We start from the raw sequence: 25,682 nt of genomic DNA on the forward strand, positions 1-25,682 counted from the left end.
TGAGGTTATTTAATTTTTTTACATATTCACTGAATTGGAAGATGGACTGAGGATTATCACTGGGAGAAATAAGGGGACATTATACAAAATTACATTTTCCTCAAAGAGGGTTATTAGAAAATAGGAGATATAAAGTGAGTCAGGGCCAATCAGAGGGAGAGAGAGAAAGTGAGAGGTGGAGAGAGAAAGGATGGAGTCTCCATAAATGAGATGTTCACTCAGAAAACAGAGAGGTTCAGTGTGTTCGGTGCTTCTTCAGAGAGAGATAATGAGAGAAGTGTTTAGTGAATTTAGGCGCTCTGTGAAATAGAAAGGTTAAAGGAGTGAGTGTCAGAGAGAAAGACAGAGAGAGGTGGGAGGTATGTGAAATGAGTGCGTGTGAGAGCGGAGAGAGGTTAAGTGAGAATCTGAGAGAGAAGAGAATGAGAGACAGGAGAGCAGGTTCACATACCCGAGGATCACTGAGAACGATCAGAATAAGGAGACAACCCAAAAAACGGCCAATAGGAATCTTCAGCTGAAAACATCACACATTCTTAAAGGGACAGTCGGAGCTCTGACACTGTTCAGCTCCCAGTTAAAGGGGCAGGCACAGCTTCGCCCTTTTCTCTGTTATGTTTATGATTGTTAAAGGCTGTTAGGGGTGAGGTTTATTTAAAAGGACAGAATGTGGGAAGCACAAATCAGTGAAACTGGGAATTCTTGGACACAGGCTGCAGCTCCTTCTTTATCTGGGAATGAAACTATTGTCTAATTCTCCCTGCTGTTACCAGGTTCCTGTGATGACCTCCTGCTGGTGTTTAATGCAAACGTCAACCAATCTATTTTAAGTAGGTTTCAATTCAATGAATTCATTGTGACTGTCACACAAACACATTAAAATGTTTGAGACGATTCCGATGCATTTTCAGCCTGGAAACTGAAACCAGCTGCTTTACATTCAATCGGGAACATCAGTTTTACACCAATCGCTGATTTGACAGCACAGTGGGCTAAACAGCAGGCTTGTAATGCAGATCAAGGCTAGCAGCGCGGGTTTAATTCCCGTACCGGCCTCCTCGAATAGGCGCTGGAATGCAGCGACTAGGGGCTTTTCACAGGAACTTCATTGAAGCCTACATGTATAAGCAATTATTATTATTACATTTCCAGCATTCACCATTGTTCTTCCCGACTCTGAACACAGTTGTAAAGAAGACTGCTGTTCCATGTCTAGGGGTTCTGAGATTTGGAGGAGAGCGGATGGAACATATTTCTTACACATCTCAGGATTAAGTCCACACGGGGACTTTGCTGACAGTGAAGAGTGATGAGAAAGACCAAAGTGTCATTTGTTCCTCTCAGTGTGACCCTGGAGGACTGTGTCCAGGCTGAAGTTCTGTTTCTGCCAAATGATCCTCCCCCAGATTGTCCTTTCGCAGCTCCAGACAGGTGATGTTCAACACTCAGGTGGGAAAGACAAAAATCTGCAACAACGTTTCAAACACATTTATTCAGAATAATAAACCTCATCAGCAGATTAAGACTGTCAGAGTGAACATTATTCAGTGCTGGACATGATTAACAGCATCAATCAGGGTATAATCTAAACCTTGTAGTCGCTTGTGAACTCGCTGGTGTGTTAACAGGTGGGATGAGTGAGTAAACCCCTTTTCTTAGACATTGCAGTTGAATGGCCGCTCCCAGTGTGAACTCGATGATGTTTCAGAAGATAAGATAAATGAGAAAATTCCTTCCCACATATGGAGCAAGTGAACGGCCTCACCCCACTGTGAACTCTCTGGTGAGTCAGCAGGTTGGATGACTGACTGAATCCCTTCCCACACACAGAGCAGGTGAACAGCCTCTCCCCAGTGTGAATTCGCTGGTGATTCAATAGGTTGGATGAACGAGTGAATCCCTTCCCACACACTGAGCAAGTGAACGGCCTCTCCTCACTGTGAACCTGCTGATGTGTCAGAAGGTTGTATGAACGTGTGAATCCCTTCCCACATTCAGAGCAGGTGAACGGTCTATCCCCTGTATGAAGTTGCTGGTGTATCAGAAGGTTGGATGAATTAATGAATCCTTTCCCACAGTCAGAGCAGGTGAATGGCCTCTCCCCAGTGTGAATTCTCTGGTGGCTCAGTAGGGCAGATGGACGGCTGAATCCTTTCCCACACACAGAGCAGGTGAATGGTCTCTCCCCAGTGTGAGCGTATTGGTGTGTTAGTAAATCCTTTTTGTTTTTAAAGCTCTTCTCACAGTCAGGACAGTTAAAAAATTTGTTATCAGAGTGAACAAGTTGATGTGTCTGCAGGTGGGATGACTGAATGAATCTTTTCCCACACAAGGAGCACGAAAACGGTCTCTCCCCAGTGTGAATACGTTGATGTGTCAGCAGATCCTTTTTACATTTAAAACTCTTCTCACAGTCAGGACATGTAAACGGTCTTTTATCAGTGTGAACAAGTTGATGAGTCACAATGTGGGATGACCGAGTGAATCCCTTCCCACACACAGGGCAGGTGAATGGCCTCTCCTCAGTGTGAACTCGCTGGTGTGTCAGAAGGTTGTATGAATGGGTGAATCCCTTCCCACAAATGGAGCAGAGGAACGGTCTCTCCCCAGTGTGACTGCGACGATGAACTTCCAGTTGTGATGGGTAACTGAATACCTTCCCACAGTCCGCACATTTCCACAGTTTCTCCATGGTGAGGGGTCTTTATGTCTCTCCCGGTTGAAGCTTTGTCCACACACAAACATGCGTTTAATGTCTCCCTGCCGTGAATGATGTGATACTTTTTTTGAGGTTGTGTAACTGGTTAAAACTCTCTCCACAGTCAGTGGACTGGAAAACTCTCATTGGGGGTGGGTCTCGGTGCTTTTGCAGTCACACTTCTACTTCAAAATTCAAAGCCTGATGATATTCAGCTCTCAATGAATTGAGTGACTGTCAGATTTCGATGTGATGTTTGGTTTGAATTTTCTGTCGGCCAATCCTCCACTTCCAATATCCTGTAAAAGGAGTTTACAAAAGTCATCACTGTCAATCCAGGGTATAAATTCTGAACAGACAATTCTAGTTTCTCTGGAACATTTTTCCCTCTCTTGTTCCCCCAAAGCTGTAAATCCCCGTCCCACACACTCTCCTTCCTCCCTGGGCTGAAATGCAAACCCATCTCACCATCGGCACCATTTCTTTCCTCCACTCCCAGTTTTCTCCCTCCCTCTCCTCTGCCTGGGTTCAGTTCTCCAGCTCCTGTCTGCAGACTGACACTAAAACCAATGGGTCTTATTGGTGGGGGGTTGGGTTCTCACCATTGTCCCTGCTCGCGGCGGCTCTCATTCAGTCTCTGGGAGCCGCACTCACTGTCACTGCGGCTGCGCTCAGCCCGGAGCAGCACCGCGCATGCTCCGCACAGAGAGGCGACTTCCGGGGCGCGTTCTGGCTCCTGTGACGAAGATAGGGCGTATTCATCCTCGCCCGGCATTGCGGGTAGTCTTACCCGCCATTATTTCATTACGTTCCTCAGGGTGAGAAATTGGTTCCGGCACTTTTCATACAGTTCGGTGTTTGTACCGAATGGGGCGGCCGCATCGGTGCTCTTCTCTCTGATCGGCCCCTGTTAACGGCTGTCATCTGTTTAGGGGGCGGTATGCCACAGGGCGCCTGCGCGGCCGCCATCTTTCTCAGGTGCAACAGGGCGCATGTGCGGCCGTCGTTCACCCGGAAGCCGGAAGAGAGAATCTTGTGAATTTCTCTCCTGGACTGAGAGTGAAGTTTCTTTGGAAACTCCTTTAGAAAGAGGAGGATTTACTCACGGGAACTTCAAACCAAACATCACATCATCATCATCATCACTCAATTCATCAGGACCTGAATATCATTGGGAGGTAAAATGGTTTGTCTGTTCTGTCCGTCGATAAAGATTTCAGAGTGACTGGGAAAATTTAAACGACCATTCCAGGGTAAATTTGAGACTAATTACACATCACATTGGGGAAGTTAAATAATTTGCTGTTGTACTCTTATGTATGCAGGTACATTTTGAAATTACCGAATTAGCATACTTGGCAGGTCAACTGGGCAAACTGCTGACCTTCTTAGTAGTGAGAGTTACTATCCGGGATTTTGTTAGGTTTGTTGTTCCTGTTGCATTTCATTCAGCTCATCGTGTTTACAAAGTAGGTATTCGTAGAACATAGAACATTACAGCGCAGTACAGGCCCTTCGGCCCTCGATGTTGCGCCGACCTGTGAATCCACTCTAAAGCGCATCTACGCTATTCCCTTATCATCCATATGTCTATCCAATGACCATTTGAATGCCCTTAGTATTGGCGAGTCCACTACTGTTGCAGGCAGGGCATTCCACGCCCTTACTACTCCGAGTAAAGAACCTACCTCTGACATCTGTCCTATATCTATCTCCCCTCAATTTAAAGCTATGTCCCCTCGTGTGAGACATCACCATCCGAAGAAAAAGGCTCTCTCTGTCCACCCTATCCAATCCTCTGATCATCTTGTGTGCCTCAATTAAGTCACCTCTTAACCTTCTCTCCAACGAAAACAGCTTCAAGTCCCTCAGCCTTTCCTCATAAGATCTTCCCTCCATACCAGGCAACATTCTGGTAAATCTCCTCTGCACCCTTTCCATTGCTTCCACATCCTTCCTATAATGCGGCGACCAGAATTGCACACAATACTCCAAATGTGGCCGCACCAGAGTTTTGTACAGCTGCAACATGACCTCATGGCTCTGAAACTCAATCCCTCTACCAATAAAAGCTAACACACCGTACGCCTTCTTAACAACCCTCTCAACCTAGGTGGCAACTTTCAGGGATCTATGTACATGGACACCGAGATCGCTCTGCTCATCCACACTGCCAAGAATTTTACCATTAGCCCAATACTCTGTCTTCCTGTTATTCCTTCCAAAATGAATCACCTCACACTTTTCTGCATTAAACTCCATTTGCCACCCCTCAGCTCAGTGCTGCAGGTTATCTATGTCCCTCTGTAACTTGTAACATCCTTCCGCACGGTCCACAACTACACCAACTTTAGTGTCATCTGCAAATTTACTCACCCATCCTTCTACCCCCTCCTCACAGGTCATTTATAAAAGTGACAAACAGCAGTGGCCCCAAAACAGATCCTGGTGGTACACCACTAGTAACTGGACTCCAGTCTGAAGAGTTCCCACCAATCACCACCCTTTGCCTTCTTCCAGCTAGCCAATTTCTAATCCAAACTGCTAAATCACCCTGAATCCCATGCCACCATATTTTCTGCAGTAGCCTACCATGGGGAACCTTATCAAACGCTTTACTGAAATCCATGTACACCACATCAACTGCTTTTCCCTCATCCACCTGTTTGGTCACCTTCTCAAAGAACTCAATAAGGTTTGTGAGGCACGACCTACCCTTCACAAAACCTTGTTGACTATCACTAATCAAATTATTCCTTTCCAGATGATTATACATCCAATCTCTTATAAACCTGAGATACCCTCAATTATGACTCAGGCGAGGAGTTTGATAATACAAAGGCTTTAATTACCAGAGAACCAGACAGCTGCCGAGAAGTGTGCTCACTGCACGCTGCCTACTGAACATAACCTTATATACAGCTTCCTGGGGGCGGAGGAGGAGTCCCCCAGGGTTCCAAACCCGGTCTTAAAGGGGCCTACGCATTAAAGGTACATGTGTATACAGATATCATTCATCACAATCACCCCCTGTTTAAAAAAATGCATAGTCCATCGGGGGTGAAGTGGAATGAAAAGTTCAGTCTTTTGGGTGGTCTGATTGCCCGTGTCGACCTTCTCAGCTCCGGCGGTGGTGCGACAGATACGGTCGTCCTCGGTGGTGGTATATCCGGGAGCACGGTTGTCTGAGCCTTTTCCCGCGTTGGAGCAGGGGGGGGGTATCCGCGGTGACTAGGGTGATTGGTGCCGGCGCCGGCTGGGGGAGGGGGGGGGGGTGCTGTCGGAGTCGACTGCCGGTGCTGGGAGGGGAGCATCGGTGGAAGGGGGGCGAGCCAGTGGGTGCCAGGTCTCGCAGGGAAACGGTGTCCTGCCTGCCATCGGGGTGCTCGACGTAGGCGTATTGAGGGTTTGCGTGTAGTAGTTGGACCCTCTCGACCAGTGGATCTGTCTTATGGCTCCTCACGTGCCTCTGGAGTAGAACTGGTCCCGGAGTCGTCAGCCAACGTGGAAGCGAGACCCCAGAGGTGGACCTCCTGGGGAAGACAAACAAACGGTTGTGAGGGGTCTCGTTTGTGGCCGTACAGAGGAGCGACCTAATGGAGTGTAGGGCATCGCGTAGGACCTCCTGCCAGCGGGCGATTGGGAGACTTCTTGACCATAGGGCTAGAAGAACAGCCTTCCAAACTGTCACGTTCTCCCTCTCCACCTGCCCGTTTCCCTGCGGGTTATAGCTGGTCGTTCTGCTCGAGGCAATGCCCTTGTTGAGCAGATCTCGACGCAGCTCATCGCTCATGAACGATGTACCCCGGTCGCTGTGGATATAAGCGGGGAAACCAAACAGCGTGAAGTTGCTGTGCAGTGCCTTGATTACGGAGGCCGAGGTCATATCGGGGCGGGGGACAGCGAAGGGGAAGCGGGAGAATTCATCGATGACAGTGAGGAAATAACTGTTGCGGTTGGTGGAAGGGAAGGGCCCTTTGAAGTCCACGCTTAATCGCTCAAAGGGCCCAGAGGCCTTTACTAGTTGAGCCTTGTCTGGTCGATAAAAGTGCGGTCTGCACTTCGCACAGATCTGGCAAGCCATGGTCATGGCCTTGACCTCCTTGGTGGAGTAAGGCAGGCTGCGGGACTTGATGAAATGGGCAAGCCGGGTGACCCCCGGGTGGCAGAGGTCATCGTGGATGGCCCGCAGACGGTCTTTCTGCGCGTTGGCGCATCTGTGGTGGGACAGGGCATCTGGGGACTCGTTGAGCTTTCCCGGATAATATGTAATATCGTATGTGTAGGTGGAGAGTTCGACCCTGGACCTCAGAATGTTATCATTCTTTATTTTGCCCCGTTATACGTTATCGAACATAAAGGCGACCGACCGTTGGTCGGTGACGAGGTCGAACCTCCTACCGGCTTGGTAGTGCCTCCAGTGCCGCACGGCCTCCACTATGGCTTGTGCCTCCTTCCCGACTGCAGAGTGTCGAATTTCCGAGGCGGTGAGGGTTCGGGAGAAGAACGCTACAGGTCTGCCCGCCTGGTTGAGGGTAGCAGCCAGGGCGACGTCTGATGCGTCGCTTTCTACCTGGAAGGGAATAGTTTTGTCCACCGCGTGCATGGCGGCCTTGATGATATTGGCCTTGATACGACTGAAAGCTGACTGAGCCTCAGCCATCAGGGGAAAAACCGGGGTCTTAATGAGTGGACGGGCTTTGTCTGCATATCTGGGGACCTACTGGGCATAATAGGAAAAGAGCCCCTGGCACCGTTTGAGTGCCTTGAGGCTACGGGGAAGGGGAAGTTCCTTCAGGGGGCGCATGTGGTCGGGGTCTGGCCCGATGACCCCATTTTCCACGACATAGCCGAGGGTGGCTAGCCGGGTTGTGTGGAACACTCATTTCTCTTTATTGTATGTCAGATTGAGGGCCCGGGCGGTCTGGAGGAACTTCCTCAGGTTTTCGTCATGGTCCTGCTGGTCATGGCCGCAGATGGTGACGTTGTCTAAGTACGAGTATGTAGCCCGTAAGCCGTACTGGTCCACCATTTGATCCATTGCCCTTTGTAAAACGGAGACTCCGTTTGTGACACCGAAAGGGACCCTGAGGAAGTGGAAGAGCCGACCGGCTGCTTCGAAGGCCGTATAGGGGAGGTCCTCTGGGCGGATAGGGAGTTGATGATCGGCCGATTTTAGGTCGACTGTGGAGAATACGCGATACTGGGCGATTTGGTTCACCATTTCTGCAATGCGGGGATGTGGATACGCATCGAGTTGCGTAACGCGGCTTATGGTCTGGTTGTAGTCCACCACCATACATTGTTTTTCCCCGGAGCAGACTCCCAGTACTTATGCCCTCCAAGAGCTGTTGCTAGCCTCTATGACCCCTTCTTTTCGTAGCCGCTAAACCTCTGACTTGATGAAAGTCATGTCTTGGGAACTGTACCGCCGACTCCTGGTGGCGACGGGCTTACAGTCGGGGGTGAGGTCCGTGAAGAGGGGGGGGTTGCAACTGTGAATGTCGCCAGGCTACATACCGTGAGCAGGGGCAGGGGTCCGCCGAACTTCAGGGTCAGGCTTCGGGTGCTGCACTGAAAGTCCAGACCGAGCAGCAGGGCAGTGCAGAGGTGAGGGAGGGCATAAAGTTTAAAACGGGCGTATTTGGCACCTTGGATAGCGAGGTTCGCGAAACAATACTCAGTGATTTGGACCGAATGAGACCCAGATGCAAGGGCGATAGTTTGGGAGGCGGGATAGGTGCGCAGGGAGCAGCGTCTTACCGTGTCTGGATGGATAAAACTCTCCGTGCTCCCGGAGTCAAAAAGGCAGGGGGTGTCGCGGCCGTTGATTTGAACCTGCATCATTGAGTTTCGCAGGTGCTTTGGCCGAGATTGATAGAGAGTGATCGCTCCTAGTTGCGGGCAGTCAGTTGAATCGGACTTGCAAAATGGCCGCCGCCGTCGGTCGCATGTTTTGAGTTTTGAAGATGGCTGCCGCCAAGATGGCCACTCCCATGACTCGCACGAGTCCTATGATGCGTCGGAAGTAGGCGTGTCTAGCCGCCGCGCGGCCATGTTGCGGGGCCTGTGGTCCCGGGAGTTCGATTTCTGGGTCCGATGAGACCTTTGGGCCCAGCCAGGCAGACCCTTGCGAAGTGCCCCTTCTTTCCGCATTCGCCGCAGATAGCAGAGCGGGCCGGGCAATGCTGGCGCGAGTGCTGGCCTTGCCCACAGAAATGGCATTGGGGGCCCCCCGGTGTGAGCGGGTCGCCACGCGGCGCAGGCCTGAAGCGTGGCCGAGTCTGGAGGGGTTCGCAAGTTCCGCGGAGTACGTGCGGAGATTTTGGCGGGCCGCTTCCAGGGAAGAGGCGAGCGTTACCGTGCCTTGGAGTTCCTTCGCTCCGTCTTCTAGGAGCCACTGCCGGATGTACGTGGATCGGATACCGGACATGAAAGCATCACGAATATGGAAGTTCATGTGGACTTTTGCCGTCACCTCTTTATGGTCGCAGTTCCTGGCGAGCTCGTTTCCCCAGAGCCCTGGCAGCAGGGCGAGAGCAAATGTCTGCCGTTTCATACGTCGTAGCTTTCTCGATCACGGAGGATAGTGGGTGGCCCACCTGGGCATGTAGTAAGCTCAGCTTGCGAGGTCCGTCAACTTCAGTCTCTGAGGAATTCAGACAGGCCTCAAAGCACCGGAGCAGTTTTTAAAAATTTCAGTGGCTTCCGGCGACCAAGCGTCCAAATTGAGCTTCTATGGCTTTAGACCGCTGTCCATCTTGATGTAATCTGGTAATTAAATTGAGATACCCTCAATTACGACTCGGGAGAGGAGTTTGATAATACAAAGGCTTTAATTACCAGAAAACCAGACAGCTGCCGAGAAGTGTGCTCACTGCACGCTGCCTACTGAACGTAATCTTATGTACAGCTTCCTGGGGGCGGAGCCGGAGTCCCCCAGGGTTCCAAACCCGGTCTTAAAGGGGCCTACGCATTAAAGGTACATGTGTATACAGATATCATTCATCACAAAACCTTTCCAAGACTTTGCCCACAACAGAAGTAAGGCTCACTGGTCTATTGTTACCAGGGTTGTCTCTACTCCCCTTCTTGAACAAGGGGACAACATTTGCTATCCACGAATCTTCTGCCACTATTCCTGCAGACAAAGATGACTTGAAGATCAAAGCCAAAGGCTCATCAATCTCCTCCCTAGCTTCCCAGAGAATCCTAGGATAAATCCCATCCGGCCCAGGGGACTTATCTATTTTCACACTTTCCAGAATTGTTAACATCTCCTCCTTAAGAACCTCAAGTCTTTCTAGTCTAGTAGCTTGAATCTCCGTATTCTCCTCGACAACATTGTCTTTTTCCTGTGTGAATACTGCCGAAAATTATTCATTTAGCACCTCTCCTATCTCCTCGGACTCCACGCACAACTTCCCACTACTGTCCTTGACTGGCCCTACTCTTACCCTAGTCATTCTTTTATTCCTGACATATCTATAGAAAGCTTTATGGTTATCCTTGATCCTACCTGCCAAAGACTTCTCATGTCCCCTCCTGGCTCTTCTTAGCTCTCTCTTTAAGTCCTTCCTAGCTAACTTGTAACTCTCGAGCGCCCTAACTGAACCTTCATGTCTCATCTTTACATAAGCCGCCTCCTTCCTCTTGACAAGTGTTTTGACTGCTTTAGTAAACCACGGTTCCCTCACTTGACCACTTCCTCCCTGCCTGACAGGTACATACATATCAAGGACACGCAGTAGCTGTTCCTTGAACAAGCTCCACATTTGAATTGTGCCCATCCCCTGCAGTTTTCCTCTCCATCCCATGCATCCTAAGTCTTGTCTCATCGCATCATAATTGCCTTTCCCCCAGATATAACTCTTGCCCTGCGGCATATACCTATCCCTTTCCAGCACTAAAGTAAACGTAATCGAATTGTGGTCACTATCACCAAAGTGCTCACCTACCTCCAAATCTAACACCTGTCCTGGTTCATTACCCAGTACCAAATCCAATATGGCCTCGCCTCTCGTTGGCCTATCTACATGCTGTGTCAGGAAACTCTCCTGCACACATTGGACAAAAACTGACCCATCTAAAGTACTTGAACTATAGCGTTTCTAGTCAATATTTGGAAAGTTAAAGTCCCCCATAACAACTACCCTGTTGCTTTCGCTCCTATCCAGAATCATCTTTGCAATCCTTTCCTCTACATCTCTGGAACTTTTCGGAGGCCTATAGAAAACCCCTAACAGGGTGGCCTCTCCTTTCCTGTTTCTAACCTTAGCCCATACTACCTCAGTAGACGAGTCCTCATCAAACGCCGTTTCTGCCACCGTAATACTGTCCTTGACTAACAATGCCACCCCTCCCCCTCTTTTACCACCTTCCCTGAGCTTACTGAAATATCTAAACCCCGGCACCTGCAACAACCATTCCTGTTCCTGCTCTATCCATGTCTCCGAAATGGCCACAACATCGAAGTCCCAGGTACCAACCCATGCAGCAAGTTCACCCACCTTATTCCGGATGCTCCTGGCATTGAAGGAGACACACTTTAAACCAGCTTCCTGCCTGCTGGTACACTCCTGCAACTTTGAAACCTTACTCATGACCTCACTACTCTCAACCTCCTGTAAACTGGAGCTACAATTCAGGTTCCCAATCCCCTGCTGAACTAGTTTAAACCCTCCCGAAGAGCATTAGCAAATTTCTCCCCAGGATATTGGTACCCCTCTGGTCCAGGTGTAGACCATCCCGTTTGTAGAGGTCCCACCGACCCCAGAATGAGCCCCAATTATCCAGAAATCTGAAACCCTCCCTCCTGCACCATGCCTGTAGCCACGTGTTCAACTCCTCTCTCTCCCTATTCCTCGTCTCGCTTGCACGTGGCACGGGTAACAACCCAGAGATAATAACTCTGTTTGCCTTAGATCTAAGTTTCCATCCTAGCTCCCTGAATTCCTGCCTTACATCCCTATCCCTTTTCCTACCTATGTCGTTGGTACCTATGTGGACCACGACTTGGGGCTGCTCCCCCTCCCCCTTAAGGATCCCGAAAACACAATCCGAGACATCACGGACCCTGGCACCTGGGAGCCAACACAAATCACGAGTCTCTCTCGTTCCCACAGAATCTCCTATCTATCCCCCTAACTATGGAATCTCCAATGACTAATGCTCTATTCCTCTCCCCCCTTCCCTTCTGAGCAACAGGGGCAGACTCTGTGCCAGAGACCTCTACCCCATGGCTTACCCCTGGTACGTCTCCCCCCCCCCCCAACAGTATCCAAAGCGGTATACTTGTTACTAAGGGGAACGACCACAGGGGATCCCTGTACTGACTGCTTCTTCCCAGCCCCTCTCACCATCACCCATCTATCTTTATTCTTTGGAGTATCTACATCCCTGAAGCTTCTATCTCTAACCACCTCTGCCTCCCGAATAATCCGAAGTTCATCCAGCTCCAGTTCCCTAACGTGGTTTCTGAGGAGCTGGAGATGAGTGCCCAGATGAAATCAGCAGGGACACTGACGGCATCCCTCACCTCAAACATTCTGCAGGAGGAACATTGCACTGCCTTCCCTGCCATCCCCTCTAGATAAAAAAAGAAAAAGAAAGAAAGTGCTTACCTGTTATTCACTCTACCCCTTAGTTTAAAGGAGGTGGAAGGGTGGGGTCACTACAAGTGTAGTGTCTAGGGTTTAGAAACTGCCCAACTTAAATACAGGTAAAAATAAAACACTTAACCAGCACCCACTGCGCCCCACACGAAAACAGCAATCAGCTGTTATGGGCCTGCGCAAACAATTTAAATCTTTACTACTTACCCAGCAGTCACTCAGTCCTCACTCCGACTGGGTTCAGCTGGAAACTCCCTACAGTAAGTTTTTTAAAAAAAAATTTACTTCCCTTCTCAGGAAGCACTCACTCAGTGAAGGTCTACTGCCCTCTGCTGGATGCTTGCCTTCACTTGAACAGCTATGGTCTCTTGCACAGGTATGCCTTTAAGTTACGGTGACCACAATGCATGTATGCAAATTTCCCCCGCAACAGCCAATCAGCAGCTCAACTCCACTGCCCTCTGCTGGATGCTTGCCTTCACTTGAACAGCTAGGGTCTCTTGCACAGGTACACCTTCAAGTTACAGTGACCACAATGCACGTATGTAAATTTTCCCCACAACAGCCAATCAGCAGCTCCACTCTACTGCCCTCTGCAGATTGTGGTCTGTAGATTTTTAAGTTATATCAATTCAAATGTCTATCTAAATACTTTTTAAATGTTATGAGGGTTTGTCCCATTAGTTCAGGCAGCATGTCACAGATCCTCACCACCCTCTAAACCTCCTAGTCCTTCACTAAATCTCTGCCTCCTTTTATATGTATCCCTTAATCAAAGGGAATCGGACCTTCCTATCCAATCTATTTAGATCCCTCAGAAATTTTAAAAATATATAAATTTATATTTTTTTCCAATTGAGGGGCAATTTAATTTTGCCAAGCCTCCTACCCTGCACATATTTGGGTTGTGGGGGTGAAACCCACGCACACAATGGGAGAATGTGCAAACTCCTTACAGACTGTGACCCAGGGCCAGGATCGACCCCGCGTCCCCAGCACGCAGGCACACAACCACTGTGCCACCATGATCCCCCAGAATTTTATACCTTTAGAATAATCTTTACTATTATCACAAGTAGGTTTACATTAACACTGCAATGAAGTTACTGTGAAAATCCCCGGAACCACACCCCAGCACCTATTCAGGTACACAGAGGGGGAAATCAGAATGTCCAATTCACCTAACAAGCATGTCGTTCGGGACTTGTGGGAGGGAACCCATACAGAGACTGGGAGAATGTGTAGACTCTGCGCAGACAGTGTCCCAAGTGGGAATTGAACCCCGGGACCCTGGCACTGTGAAGCAACAGTGCTAGCCACTGTGCTACCGTGCCGTCCATAAAACAGTTGAGCTCAATGTTCTCAGATTAAAGAAGCTGAAGCGCCCAACGTGGGTCTTGAACCCACGGCCCTGGGATTAAGACTCCCATGCTCTGCCGACTGAGCCAGCCAGGCTGCTTTCCATAATTTCATTTTGGTCTCCCCTCAGCCTTTTCTGTTCCAAAGAAAACAGCCCCAGTTTATCCAAACTTTCCTCTGAGCAAACATTGTCAATTTCGGGTCAATGATCTTAAATCCCCTCTGTGCTCTCTCTGGTGCAATCTTCCTCTACAGGAATCTAGCTCTGGCCTAACTAGTCCTGTCCTGCCATTTATCATGTAATCCTTTGCCTTGTTTTCCCTCCAGCTTTCTTCCTCACTATCAAGTGTTCAATCATTTTTGTGTCACAGGTAAACTTCTTCCACATGTTCCTACATTTACTTTCAAATCAATGATGTAAACCAGGAGTGAAGGGCCCAGTACTGATTCCTTTGAAACCGGCACTGGAAACAGCCCTTTTATTTTCTCTATTCTTTATGGGATGTGAGTATCACGGGCAAACCAGCTTGGTTGCCCATTTCTAATTGTCCTTAAACTGAGTGGCTTGCGAGGCAATTCAGAATTAACCACATTTCAGTGAGTTGGCCAAATCAGGTAACGCCGGTGCAGACTCGATGGGCCGAATGGTCTCCTTCTGCACTGTAGATTCTATGATTAATTCCGACCTTGGGTCACTGTCTCTGTGGAGTTTGCCTGCGTCTGCATAGATTTCCTTTCTGGGTGCTCTGGTTTCCTCCCACAGTCCAAAAATGTGCAGATTAGGTGGATTGGCTGTGCTAAATTGTCCCCTGGAGGTGTTACGTGGATAGGGTGGGGAATTCGCCATGGTAGCGTGCTCTTTCAGAGGGTTGCCACAGACTCGATGGGCCGAATGGCCTCCTTCTACACTGAGGGGATTCTATGATTCTCCATTGGACCCAATGATATATTCACTCACACACTGCAGCCTGACTCTTATTATTGGAACAGACACTTTTGTGTTTGTTCCTCTCAAAGTGAGTGAACACTTTGCTGTTTCTCCTCTGGGCCCCATCTCCACTATTATTGTCTGATTGTCCCACTGAGACTCTCACTGTTATTATTGGACAATCAGCGAGTCAGACTGAGCCTGTGGCCGCTCTCACCATCTGGAACCGTCACAATGCCTGGGTGATTGACGGCAGCTCTGGACCAATAGAAGGTGGAGGGGCAGGACTGGAGGACGAGAGCGCTGGTCCTCCAACCAATGAATGAGTGGCGGGGCCCGCTGTGATTGAAGCATGTGCTGTGTGGGTAATGGAGATGCAGAAGGTCTGTGTCTTCAGATCCGAAATCGGTGAGAGGCGATTAACAATATGGAGGGAGCGAGAGATCGTGGGGGTGGGCGGAAACGTCGTGTAAAGCTGTTGTAAGCCGCAAACCTCGGAAAAGAGTTTAAGATTGTTTATAAATATGAGAAATGCCAATAAAAAGTTTTTTTTTTAAAAGGAAAAGAGTTTAAGGTACCCAGTTTGTACTGAGCGGAGCTACGGCTCCTCATGTTCGGCTCGGGTTAACGGCCGCCATCTTTACTGGATGTGCATCAGGGCGCACGCGCGTTTGTCATCTTTGTAGGGGGCGATGTTTCAGTGAGTGGGAGGAGCTTGTTCCCCATTGTTCAGAATGGAGGCAACTTGTCCATCAAACTGCGTCACCCTTTGAGTCCCAATGTCTTATTGATGATGCAAAGCGGTGGCAGAGATGGAAAGAAAAGGAAGCCAATCCTGCTCTCCGGATGTCACTGTCTCATTGGACGTCCTGTACCATGTGTCGAAAGCTCTGAGGCTCTGTTCAGCCACATGAAGACCCAGGGTAGAAACTCACAACCCTGAGTCAACAACACCCTCAAATCAGGGGAGTGCTGATGATAAGAGGGACAGTGTGCAGCGGTGAGGGGGAGGGCATGAGCGGTCATCCTGGACCAGGGAGCAGGAGGAGAGAATGTGGTGAATTTCTATCCTGGACTGATAGTGATTAATTTTGGAAACTCCTTTTACAGGGGATTAGTCGGGGTAGATTTACACACCGCAAATTCAAACCGGGAGAAATATTTATCTTTCCAGAATTTTATTTCTGGACTGACAGTGATGCCTTTGTAAACTTCTTTCACAGGGGCTTAGAAAGGGATTCGCAGACAGGAAACTCACAACCTATCCTCACATCAAATTCTGACAGCACCATTCGAGTTATCAGGACCTGGAGGTTATCAACCTTTGTGTGTAAGCATTGAGTTCAGATCATTACCACTCACTGTGTAAAATTTCTTCCTCATATCCCCCCTGTAGATCTTGCTCATAATCTTAAATCTGTGTCCCATAATCCTTTTACAATCTACTGATGGGAACAGATTTCTTTATCCTTTGCCGGGTTTGCTGTGGTCGTTTCCGGTGCCTGGGTCGTGCTGGGTGGTTCGTCCAGATTTCACTCCATTTTTCTGTGTTTATAGTGGCCGAATGGGCTTGTACCAGTCCATTTTTGGATCCAGTTCACAATTGAAGTTCGCTCCAAGAATTAATTGATGTGTATCCCGGTCTGAGATAGGTCCCAACAATTTAATTTTAAAATGACACATCGTCCCAGTTAGGGGCATAGACATTCACCAGCACCACCAATGTACCCGCTGACCACCATGTATCTCCCATTAGTGTCCGCAATGACCCTAGTGACCCTTTATTGATTAAAATTGCAGCATATCGAGCCCTTCCGTCAAAGCCCGAGTGAAACACTTGGCTCACCCCTCAGCATCTGGTCGGATCTCTAACCCGCAAGTGAGTCTCCTGCAAGAACACCACACCAGCATTTAGAATCTTCAGGTGAGTGAAAACCCTTGACCTTCACTGGTTCACCCAATTCCTTTACGGTCCAGGTGACCAGCCCTGAATTAGGGGATCACCCCCCCGCCCCTCCCATCACGGTAGCATTGTGGATAGCACAATTGCTTCACAGCTCCAGGGTCCCAGGTTCGATTCCGGCACTGTCTGTGCGGAGTCTGCACATCCTCCCCGTGGGTTTCCTCCGGGTGCTCCGGTTTCCTCCCACAGTCCAAAGATGTGCAGGTTAGGTGGATTGGCCATGCTAAATTGCCCTTAGTGTCCAAAATTGTCCTTAGTGTTGGGTGGGGTTACTGGGTTGTGGGGATAGGGTGGAGGTGTTGACCTTGGGTAGGGTGCTCTTTCCAAGAGCCGGTGCAGAGTTGATGGGCCGAATGGCCTCCTTCTGCACTGTAAAATTCTATGAAAATCACGGAATCAGCCATTTCCACTGTGAGGGACTATCCAGCAAATCTTCAAAAAGTACAGGCATAGGGTCCACCCAAGATGACCGCCATACCCCTATCCTCAGAGTAAATCAAAAACAGTTCTATAGTCATCATCAGTGAGCTACCATATTCCCCCCCATGCCCCCATTTCCCACCAACGCCCCACCTAGACACACAAATTGAAATCAAACCCACTCCTCTAGCTCTGACCCAGAAGCTAAGCTTGCCGAACCAGCCAAAACTGGTTCACCGGCTGCAGCTTCACCCACCCCCCTTCTCACTCCCATTCACCAGCTTACTGCTGCCGGGGCAGCTCTCTTAGGACACCAAGAAAAGCAAAACAACAATATTACCCACTTCGAGGGTAAAACATATTTCGGAATGCAGTCCCTTACTAGATCTAGTTTCCAACGGGCCCGTCTCTCTCTCTCCTCTCTCTCGCTCTCCTATCTCTCTTGCCCCATAAGTGGAAAAAAATAATTGGGTACTCGAGATTTATTTTAAAAAAGAAAATCTTTTCCTATGGACAGAACAGACAAACATTTTGTCTTCCACATTCACAGGCCAATGATATTCAGGTCCTGATGAATGGAGTGACTTAAGTCTTGATGTGAAGTTTGATTTGAGTTTCCATCTGGTTAACCGAGGACCGGGGTTTGATCCCGGCCCGGGTCACTGCCCGTACGGAGTTTGCACATTCTCCCCGTGTCTGTGTGGGACTCACCCCCCAATCCAAAAAGATGTGCAGGTCGATGAATTGGCCTCGCAAAGATTACGCCTCAATTGGGGGAAAAATATTGGGTACTCTTTTTAAAAAAAAAAAAAAAACTTTTAATTAAAAATAAACAAAAGACATCACTGTCAATCCAGGGTAGAAATTCTAAACAGACAATTCTAGTTTCTCTTGAACATTTGTTCCTCTCTTGTTCCCCCAAAGCTGTAAATCCCCGTCCCACACACTCTCCCTCCTCCCTGGGCTGAAATCCAAACCCATCTCACCATCTGCACCATTTCTTTCCTCCACTCCCAGTTTTCTCCCTCCCTCTCCTCTGCCTGGGTTCAGTTCTCCAGCTCCTGTCTGCAGACTGACAATAAAATCAATGGGTGTTATTGGGGGGTTTGGGGCCTCCACCGGGTGTTTGTGAATTCTTCCCTCCCGCCTGCCAGGGTTTCCTTCCTTGCCAGAGATCAGAGTCCTCATTGATGCTTTGAGCCCAACCTGGAACCACGCTAAATTGCCCCTTAATTGGGGAAAAGAATTACATGAAGGTTAGCGGCTGCACAAAGTGTTTCCATCTCCTCCCACCCATCTCCTTAACAGGTTGACGCATTTATTTGACTGACTAAAAGGATGGTCTCTGGCAGCACAGTGGTTAGCACTGCTGCCTCACAACACCAAGGACCCGGTTCGATCCTGGCCCCAGGTCACTGTCTGTGCGGAGTTTGCACATTCTCCCCGTGTTTGTGTGGGTCTCAGCTCCACAAACCAAAGATGTGCAGGGTAGGTGGAATGGCCACGCTAAATTGCACCTTAATTGCAAAAAAAAAATTGGTTATTCTAAATTTATTTCAAAAAAGGCTTGTCTCTTTCCTCATGTTCACAATTAAAGGGGTGGGTTCCCCAGGAGATGGCTGGCATTTCAGGGCAATTAAATTAATAATGGACAGGGATATGTCCAGTGTTGTTACATGGTACAGATTAGATATATTATTTACCGTTGTGTAATAAAGTAAATGTAATATTTTTCACTTTGTAATATAAGACTGTAGCTACGTTATAGATTTCCAGTCGTCTCTTCCCTCAGAGGGTTGTTAGTCTTTGGATTTCTCTTCCACAGGGACCAGTTGTAACTGGGGGTCATTGAATATATTGAAGCACAAGTTTGACAGATATTTTATTGACAATGGAGTTAAGGGTTATGGGGAACAGGTAGGAAAATAGAGAGAAAGCTGAGATGAGGAGGCATTTCTTCACTCGAGGATGTGGTGAAGCTTTGGAATTCTCTACCCCAGAGGAATGTGAAGCCTCAGTCATCAGGTATGTTCAAGACAAATATTGCTAGGTTTCTAGATATTGAAGATATCGAGGGATATGGGGACCATGTGGGAAAATGGTGCTGAAGTAGATCGGCCAAGGATCTCAATGAATGGTTGAGTAGACTTGGTGGGCCGAATGGCCTACTCTTGCTCCTATTATAATCTCTGTGTCCTGGTCAGGAAGCAGTGAGCTGAGCTCTGATCTGTCAATCAACATGAATCAGCACCTTCAGGAGAATTGGGAGGGTGAATATTAGATACAGCAGAGTGAGAATGGAGTGAGATTGTGCGGGATGGAGATTTACAGCTTTTGGAGAACAATGGAGGAAATTACATTTCATACGAACGAGAATTGTCTGTTCTGAGTTTCTATCCTGTACTAACAATGATGACTTTTGCTAATTGTTTTCAAAGGATATTGGAAGAGGAGGAATTATAGACAGAAATCTCAAAGGTCACGTCTCGATGTGACAAACTCAATCGATTCCTCTTGAACTGAATATCCTTGGCGAGAAGGCAAAATATTTGTCCGATCTGTTGGCTTCAAAAGATTTTAAACGTGAGTGTGACTGGAAAAGCACCGAGACCCACACAACACACACCCGAGTAAGAGTGTTCCATTGAACTGACTGTGGAAAGAGCTTTAACTAGTTACACAGCCTGAAAAAACATCGCACCATTCACAGTGAGGAGAGACAGTGCACATGTTCTGTGTGTGGACAAGGCTTCCACTGATTGTTCAATCTGGAGAGACACAAGGAGACCCAAAACATGGAGAAACCGTGGAAATGTGGGGACTGTGGGAAGGGATTCAGAGTCCCATCTCGGCTGGAGTCTCATCGACGCAGTCACACTGGGGAGAGGCCGTTCACCTGCTCTGTGTGTGGGAAGGGATTCGCTCAGTTATCCACCCTCAAGTCACACCAGCGAGTTCACACTGAGGAGAGGTCATTCACCTGCTCTCAGTGTGGGAAGGGATTCAGTGATTCAGCCGCCCTGCAGAGACACCAGCGAATTCACACTGGCGAGCGGCCGTTCACCTGTTCTGTGTGTGGGAAGGGATTCAGTGATTCATCCAACCTGCGGGAACATCAGCGAGTTCACACTGGGGTGAGACCATTCACCTGCTCCCTCTGTGGGACGGGATTCACACAGCTATCCAGCATGCAGAAACATCAGCGAGTTCACACTGGGGAGAGGCCATTCACCTGCTGTCAGTGTGAGAAGGGATTCACACAGTTATCCAGTCTGCAGAGACATCAGCGAGTTCACACTGGGGAGAAGCCATTCACCTGCTCCCTCTGTGGGAAGGGATTCACACAGTTATCCATCCTGCAGACACACCAGCGAGTTCACACTGGGGAGAGGCCATTCACCTGCTCTTAGTGTGGGAAGGGATGACATAGAAAATAGGAGCAGGAAGAGGCCATTTGTCCCTTTGCGCCTGCTCTGCCATTCATTATGATCATGGCTGATCATCCAACTCTTTTCACAGCAACTTCATTGCAGTGTGAATGCAAGCCTACTTGTGACAATAAAGATTATTCTTCTTAAGATGTGCAGCGTAGGTGAAATGGCCACGCTAAATTGCCCCTTAATTGGAAAAAAGAATTGGGTATTTTAAATTTTTAAAAAAATCATTAATCTGTCTTCTGAACATCTGGGCTCCTAGCACCGATCCCTGCGGTACCCCACTAGTCAGTGCCTGCCACTTTGAAAAAGACCATTAATTCCTACTCTTTGTTTCCTGTCTGCCAACCAGTTTCTTGTCCATCTCAATGCACTACCCCTAATCCCGTGTGCTTTAATTTTACACACTAATCTCTTGTGAGTGATTTTGTCAAAAGCCACCTGAAAGTCCAAATATACCACATCCACTTGCTCCCCCTTGTCAACTCTACCAGTTACACCCTCGAAGAATTCCAGTCAATTTCGTCAAGCATGATTTCCCCTTCATAAATCCATGCTGACTCTGTCCGATCCTGCCACTGGTTTCTAAGTGCTTTGCTATAAAATCTTTGATAATGGATTCTAGAATTTTTCCCACTGCTGATGTCAGGCTTACTGATCTATAATTCCCTGTTTTCTCTCTCATTTTAAATAGTGGTGTTACATAAGCCACCCTCCAATCTGCAGGAACTGCTTCAGAGTCTATAGAAGGTGACCACCAATGCATCCATTATTTCTAGAGCCACTTCCCTCAGTACTCTGGGATGCAGATTATCAGGCCCTGGGGATTTATCGGCCTTCAATCCCATAAATTTCCCCAACACCATTTCTTTACTAATATTGATCTCCTTCAGTTCCTCCCTCTAACTAAATCCTGCATTCCCCAACATTTCTGGTATCTGATTTGTGCCCTCATTTGTGAAGACAGAACCAAATTATGTATTTATTTGCCCAGCCATTTCTTTGTCCCCTATTATACATTCCCCTGTTTCTGGCTGAAAGGAACCTAAATGTGTCTTCACCAATCTTTTTCTCTTCATGTACCCATAGGAACTTTTACAATCAGCCTAATTTTCTGTATTCGGCCATTCCCAACATCACCACTGCAGTTTGGGGGTCTCTTTACTAATTTATTTTCCCCTTAGTGTTTCTGAGCTCTACCCATACAGATTGCACATTGTTGGAGCTAATATCCTTCCTCACTATTGCATTAATTTCCTCTTTAACCAGCACTGCCTCGCCACTGCCTTTTCCTTTTTGTCTGTCCTTCCTAAACACTGAATATAGTCAGTTCCCATCCCTGGTCATCCTGCAGCCCTGTCTCCATAATCCCCATTATCTCACTCCCGTTTACGTCTGTTTGCACAATTCACTCGGTTATGCCGTCTGCAGTCACACCACGGAGTTCATACTGGGGAGAGGCCGTTCACCTGCTCTCAATGTGCGAAGGGATTTTGTAATTCATCGCACTTACTGAGACACCAAGAAGTTCACAACTGATTACAGGGATTGGATTCTGCTGTTATTGTTTCTGTTCTCAATTACATCCAGGACTGCAGTTTGTTCATTCTGTTGGTCAATGGGGATGGTCAGAGGGTTTCATTCTGCTGGACTGGCCGGTCTCACGACTTCGCCTCCAGTGGGCTGATTCTCTCTGAGCCTTCTTGTGAATATCTGGTTGCACATTTCATAGATCATTGAATTTACAGTGCAGAAGGAGGCCATTTGGCCCATCGAGTCTGCACCGGCTCTTGGAAAGAGCACCCTACCCAAGTCCACAGCTCCACCCTATCCCCATAACCCAGTAACCCCACCCACCACTAAGGGCAATTTTGGACACTATGGGCAATTTAGTATGACCAATCCACCTAACCTGCACATCTTTGGACTGTGGGAGGAAACTGGAGCACCCGGAGGAAACCCACGCACACACGGGGAGGATGTGCAGACTCCGCACAGACAGTGACCCAAATCAGGAATCGAACCTGGGACCTGGAGCTGTAAAGCAATTGTGCTAACCACAATGCTACCATGCTGCCCTTTCACAAGGGGTGAAAGGGGGTTTGGAGGTTGGAAGATGTTTCATTGCCATTTCTGTTTAGAAACCCCAAAAAGCATGCCACATTGCCATGACGATGGGCTATGGTGGTTACATGGTTCTTTTTTTTTTTAATGTAGAGTACCCAATTCATTTTTTCCAATTAAGGGGCAATTTAGCGTGGCCAATCCACCTAACCTGCACATCTTTGGGTTGTAGGGGTGAACCCACGCAAATACGAGGAGAATGTGCAAACTTCACAGGGACAATGACCCAGAGCTGGGATTGAACCTGGGACCTCGGCTCCGTGAGGCAGCAGGGCTAACCCACTGCGCCACCGTGATGCCCGATGGTTCTTTTGTTTAAGTTATCTTGATGCTTCTCACAGAATATCAGGGTCTGAGGGGCATGTTGTCTGAGGTGCACTGGGAAACTGCATTAAATAGTATGGTGGGAGACAGGCAATCACTAATATTTAAGGAATTATTACAGATTTACACGGGGATCGGTTAGCTCAGTTGGCTGGATGGCTGGTTTGTGCTGAGTGACACCAACAGCACAGGTTAAATTCCCAAACCGGCTGAGGTTAGCCATGGTCGGTGTCAGTATTTATATTCCACATGATCCTCCACCCACCCCTCTATATCTCCCCATCAGCATCTCCTATTCTTTCTCCCTCATGTATGTATCTAGCTTTACGTTCAATGTATTCATGCTGTTCACCTCAACCACTCGCTGTGGAGTGAGTTCCACATTCTCGCCACTCGCTGGGTAAAGAGGTTTCTGCTGAAATTCTTATTGGATTATTGAATCCCTTCATAATCTTAAAGATAACATCAGGTCACCCATCAGTCTTCTCTTTTCCAGAAAAAAGCAGCCCCAGCCTTTCCTGAGTGTTAAATGCTGTCAGTTCTGTATATTATGAATCTTGCACTTTATCCAATGCCTTTATTTCCTTTTTCTAAATGGAGATCACCAATGTTGACAGTGCTCCCAGTGTAGTCTAACCCTGGTTCTAAACAAGTTGAACATTTTGTCCGTGCTTTTCAATTCTATCCCTCTAGAATGGAACCCTATAGATGAACCCAACACTTTAGGAAGGATGTGAAGTTCTTAGAGGGGGTGTAGAGGACATTTACAATAAAAATAATGTCACAAGTAGGCTTACATTAACGCTCCAAGGAAGTTACTGTGAAAATCCCCTAGTTGCCACACTCCGGAGCCTGTTCTGGTACACCGAGAGAGAATTCAGAATGTCCAATTCACCTAACCACATCTTTCGGGACTTGTGGGAGAAAACTGGAGCACCCGGAGGAAACTCACCCAAACACTGGGACACTCCGACTCCGCACAGACAGTGACCCAAACCGGGAATTGAACCGTGTAGAAGCCAGGTATTTCTAATACAACTAGTATAGGTAAAAGATAGCTGTTTAAGCATAAATATTTAGCCCCAGTTTTAAATACACATTTAAAAATGAGAATTTCAGCACCCATAACCTCAGGTCATCTCAAAACATATAGCTTCAATAGATACATGAAACAGCATAATTCCATCATAGATTAAAACAGCACAGTTGCAAGACAGTTTGACACTATGCTTGTGCTGCTGTCAAGGACAAGGGCTGAATTCCATGGCAACGAGGTGACAAGAGTCCAGTAACTAAAGCTCTATTGTTCTTTTTTCAAGCCATTAGTGATTACAGCGTGAACCACATTCCATAGAACATAGAAAATACAGCACAGAACAGGCCCTTCGGCCCACGATGTTGTGCCGAACCTTTGTCCTACATTAATCATAGATTATCATTGAATTTACAGTGCAGAAGGAGGCCATTCGGCCCTTTGAGTCTGCACCGGCTGTTGGAAAGAGCACCCTACCCAAACTCAACACCTCCACCCAACACCAAGGGCAATTTGGACATTAAGGGCAATTGATCATTGGCCAATTCACCTAACCCGCACATCTTTGGACTGTGGGAGGAAACCGGAGCACCCGGAGGAAACCAACGCAGACACTGGGAGGACATGCAGACTCCGCACAGACAGTGACCCAAGCCGGAATCGAACCTGGGACCCTGGAGCTGTGAAGCAATTGTGCTATCCACAATGCTACCGTGCTGCCCTTGGGAACAAATAAACCTACACTATATCATTTTACCGTAATCCATGTACGTATCCAATAGCTGCTTGAAGGTCCCTAATGTTTCCGACTCAACTACTTCCACAGGCAGTGCATTCCATGCCCCCACTACTCTCTGGGTAAAGAACCTACCTCTGATATCCCTCCTATATCTTCCACCTTTCACCTTAAATTTATGTCCCCTTGTAATGGTTTGTTCCACTCGGGGAAAAAGTCTCTGACTGTCTCCTCTATCTATTCCCCTGGTCATCTTATAAACCTCTATCAAGTCGTCCCTCATCCTTCTCCGTTCTAATGAGAAAAGGCCTCGCACCCTCAACCTTTCCTCGTAAGACCTACTCTCCATTCCAGGCAACATCCTGGTAAATCTTCTTTGCACCTTTTCCAAAGCTTCCACATCCTTCCTAAAATGAGACGACCAAAACTGTACACAGTACTCCAAATGTGGCCTTACCAACGCTTTGTACAGCTGCATCATCATCTCACGGCTCTTAAATTCAATCCCTCTGTTTTTGAACGCGAGCACACCATAGGCCTTCTTCACAGCTCTATCCACTTGAGTGGCAACTTTCAAAGATGTATGAACATAGACCCCAAGATCTCTCTGCTCCTCCACATTGCCAAGAACTCTACCGTTAACCCTGTATTCCGCATTCATATTTGTCCTTCCAAAATGGACAACCTCACACTTTTCAGGGTTAAACTCCATCTGCCACTTCTCAGCCCAGCTCTGCATCCTATCTATATCTCTTTGCAGCCGACAACAGCCCTCCTTACTATCCACAACTCCACCAATCTTCGTATCGTCTGCAAATTTACTGACCCACCCTTCAACTCCCTCATCCAAGTCATTAATGAAAATCACAAACAGCAGAGGACCCAGAACTGACCCCTGCGGTACGCCACTGGTAACTGGGATCCGGGCTGAATATTTGCCATCCACCACCACTCTCTGACTTCTATCGGTTAGCCAGTTCGTTATCCAACTGGTCAAATTTCCCACTATCCCATGCCTCCTTACTTTCTTCATAAGCCCACCATGGGGA

General features: G+C 48.0%; 1 protein-coding gene, 1 long non-coding RNA gene and 1 other non-coding gene across 3 annotated transcripts; 1 reads left to right on the plus strand and 2 right to left on the minus strand.

The window, feature by feature from the left end:
- Positions 1–1,473: 1,473 nt before the first annotated feature.
- LOC140419109 (uncharacterized) lies at positions 1,474–3,034 on the minus strand. The gene has a single exon (XM_072502865.1). It carries the CDS (start codon positions 2,690–2,692, stop codon positions 1,622–1,624), a length of 1,071 nt encoding a protein of 356 aa, XP_072358966.1. The 5' UTR covers positions 2,693–3,034; the 3' UTR covers positions 1,474–1,621.
- A 696-nt stretch (positions 3,035–3,730) lies between these two features.
- On the plus strand, positions 3,731–25,279 carry LOC140421532 (uncharacterized). Its single transcript, XR_011946883.1, has 4 exons — positions 3,731–3,876; positions 15,823–15,929; positions 16,400–16,523; positions 19,421–25,279. It is a non-coding gene; the product is annotated as an uncharacterized lncRNA (long non-coding RNA).
- On the minus strand, positions 13,695–13,767 carry trnak-cuu (transfer RNA lysine (anticodon CUU)). The gene has a single exon. It is a non-coding gene; the product is annotated as a tRNA-Lys (tRNA).
- Positions 25,280–25,682: the final 403 nt, after the last annotated feature.

The sequence above is a fragment of the Scyliorhinus torazame genome, chromosome 5 (genome assembly GCF_047496885.1).
Source record: "Scyliorhinus torazame isolate Kashiwa2021f chromosome 5, sScyTor2.1, whole genome shotgun sequence".
NCBI lineage: Eukaryota > Metazoa > Chordata > Chondrichthyes > Carcharhiniformes > Scyliorhinidae > Scyliorhinus > Scyliorhinus torazame.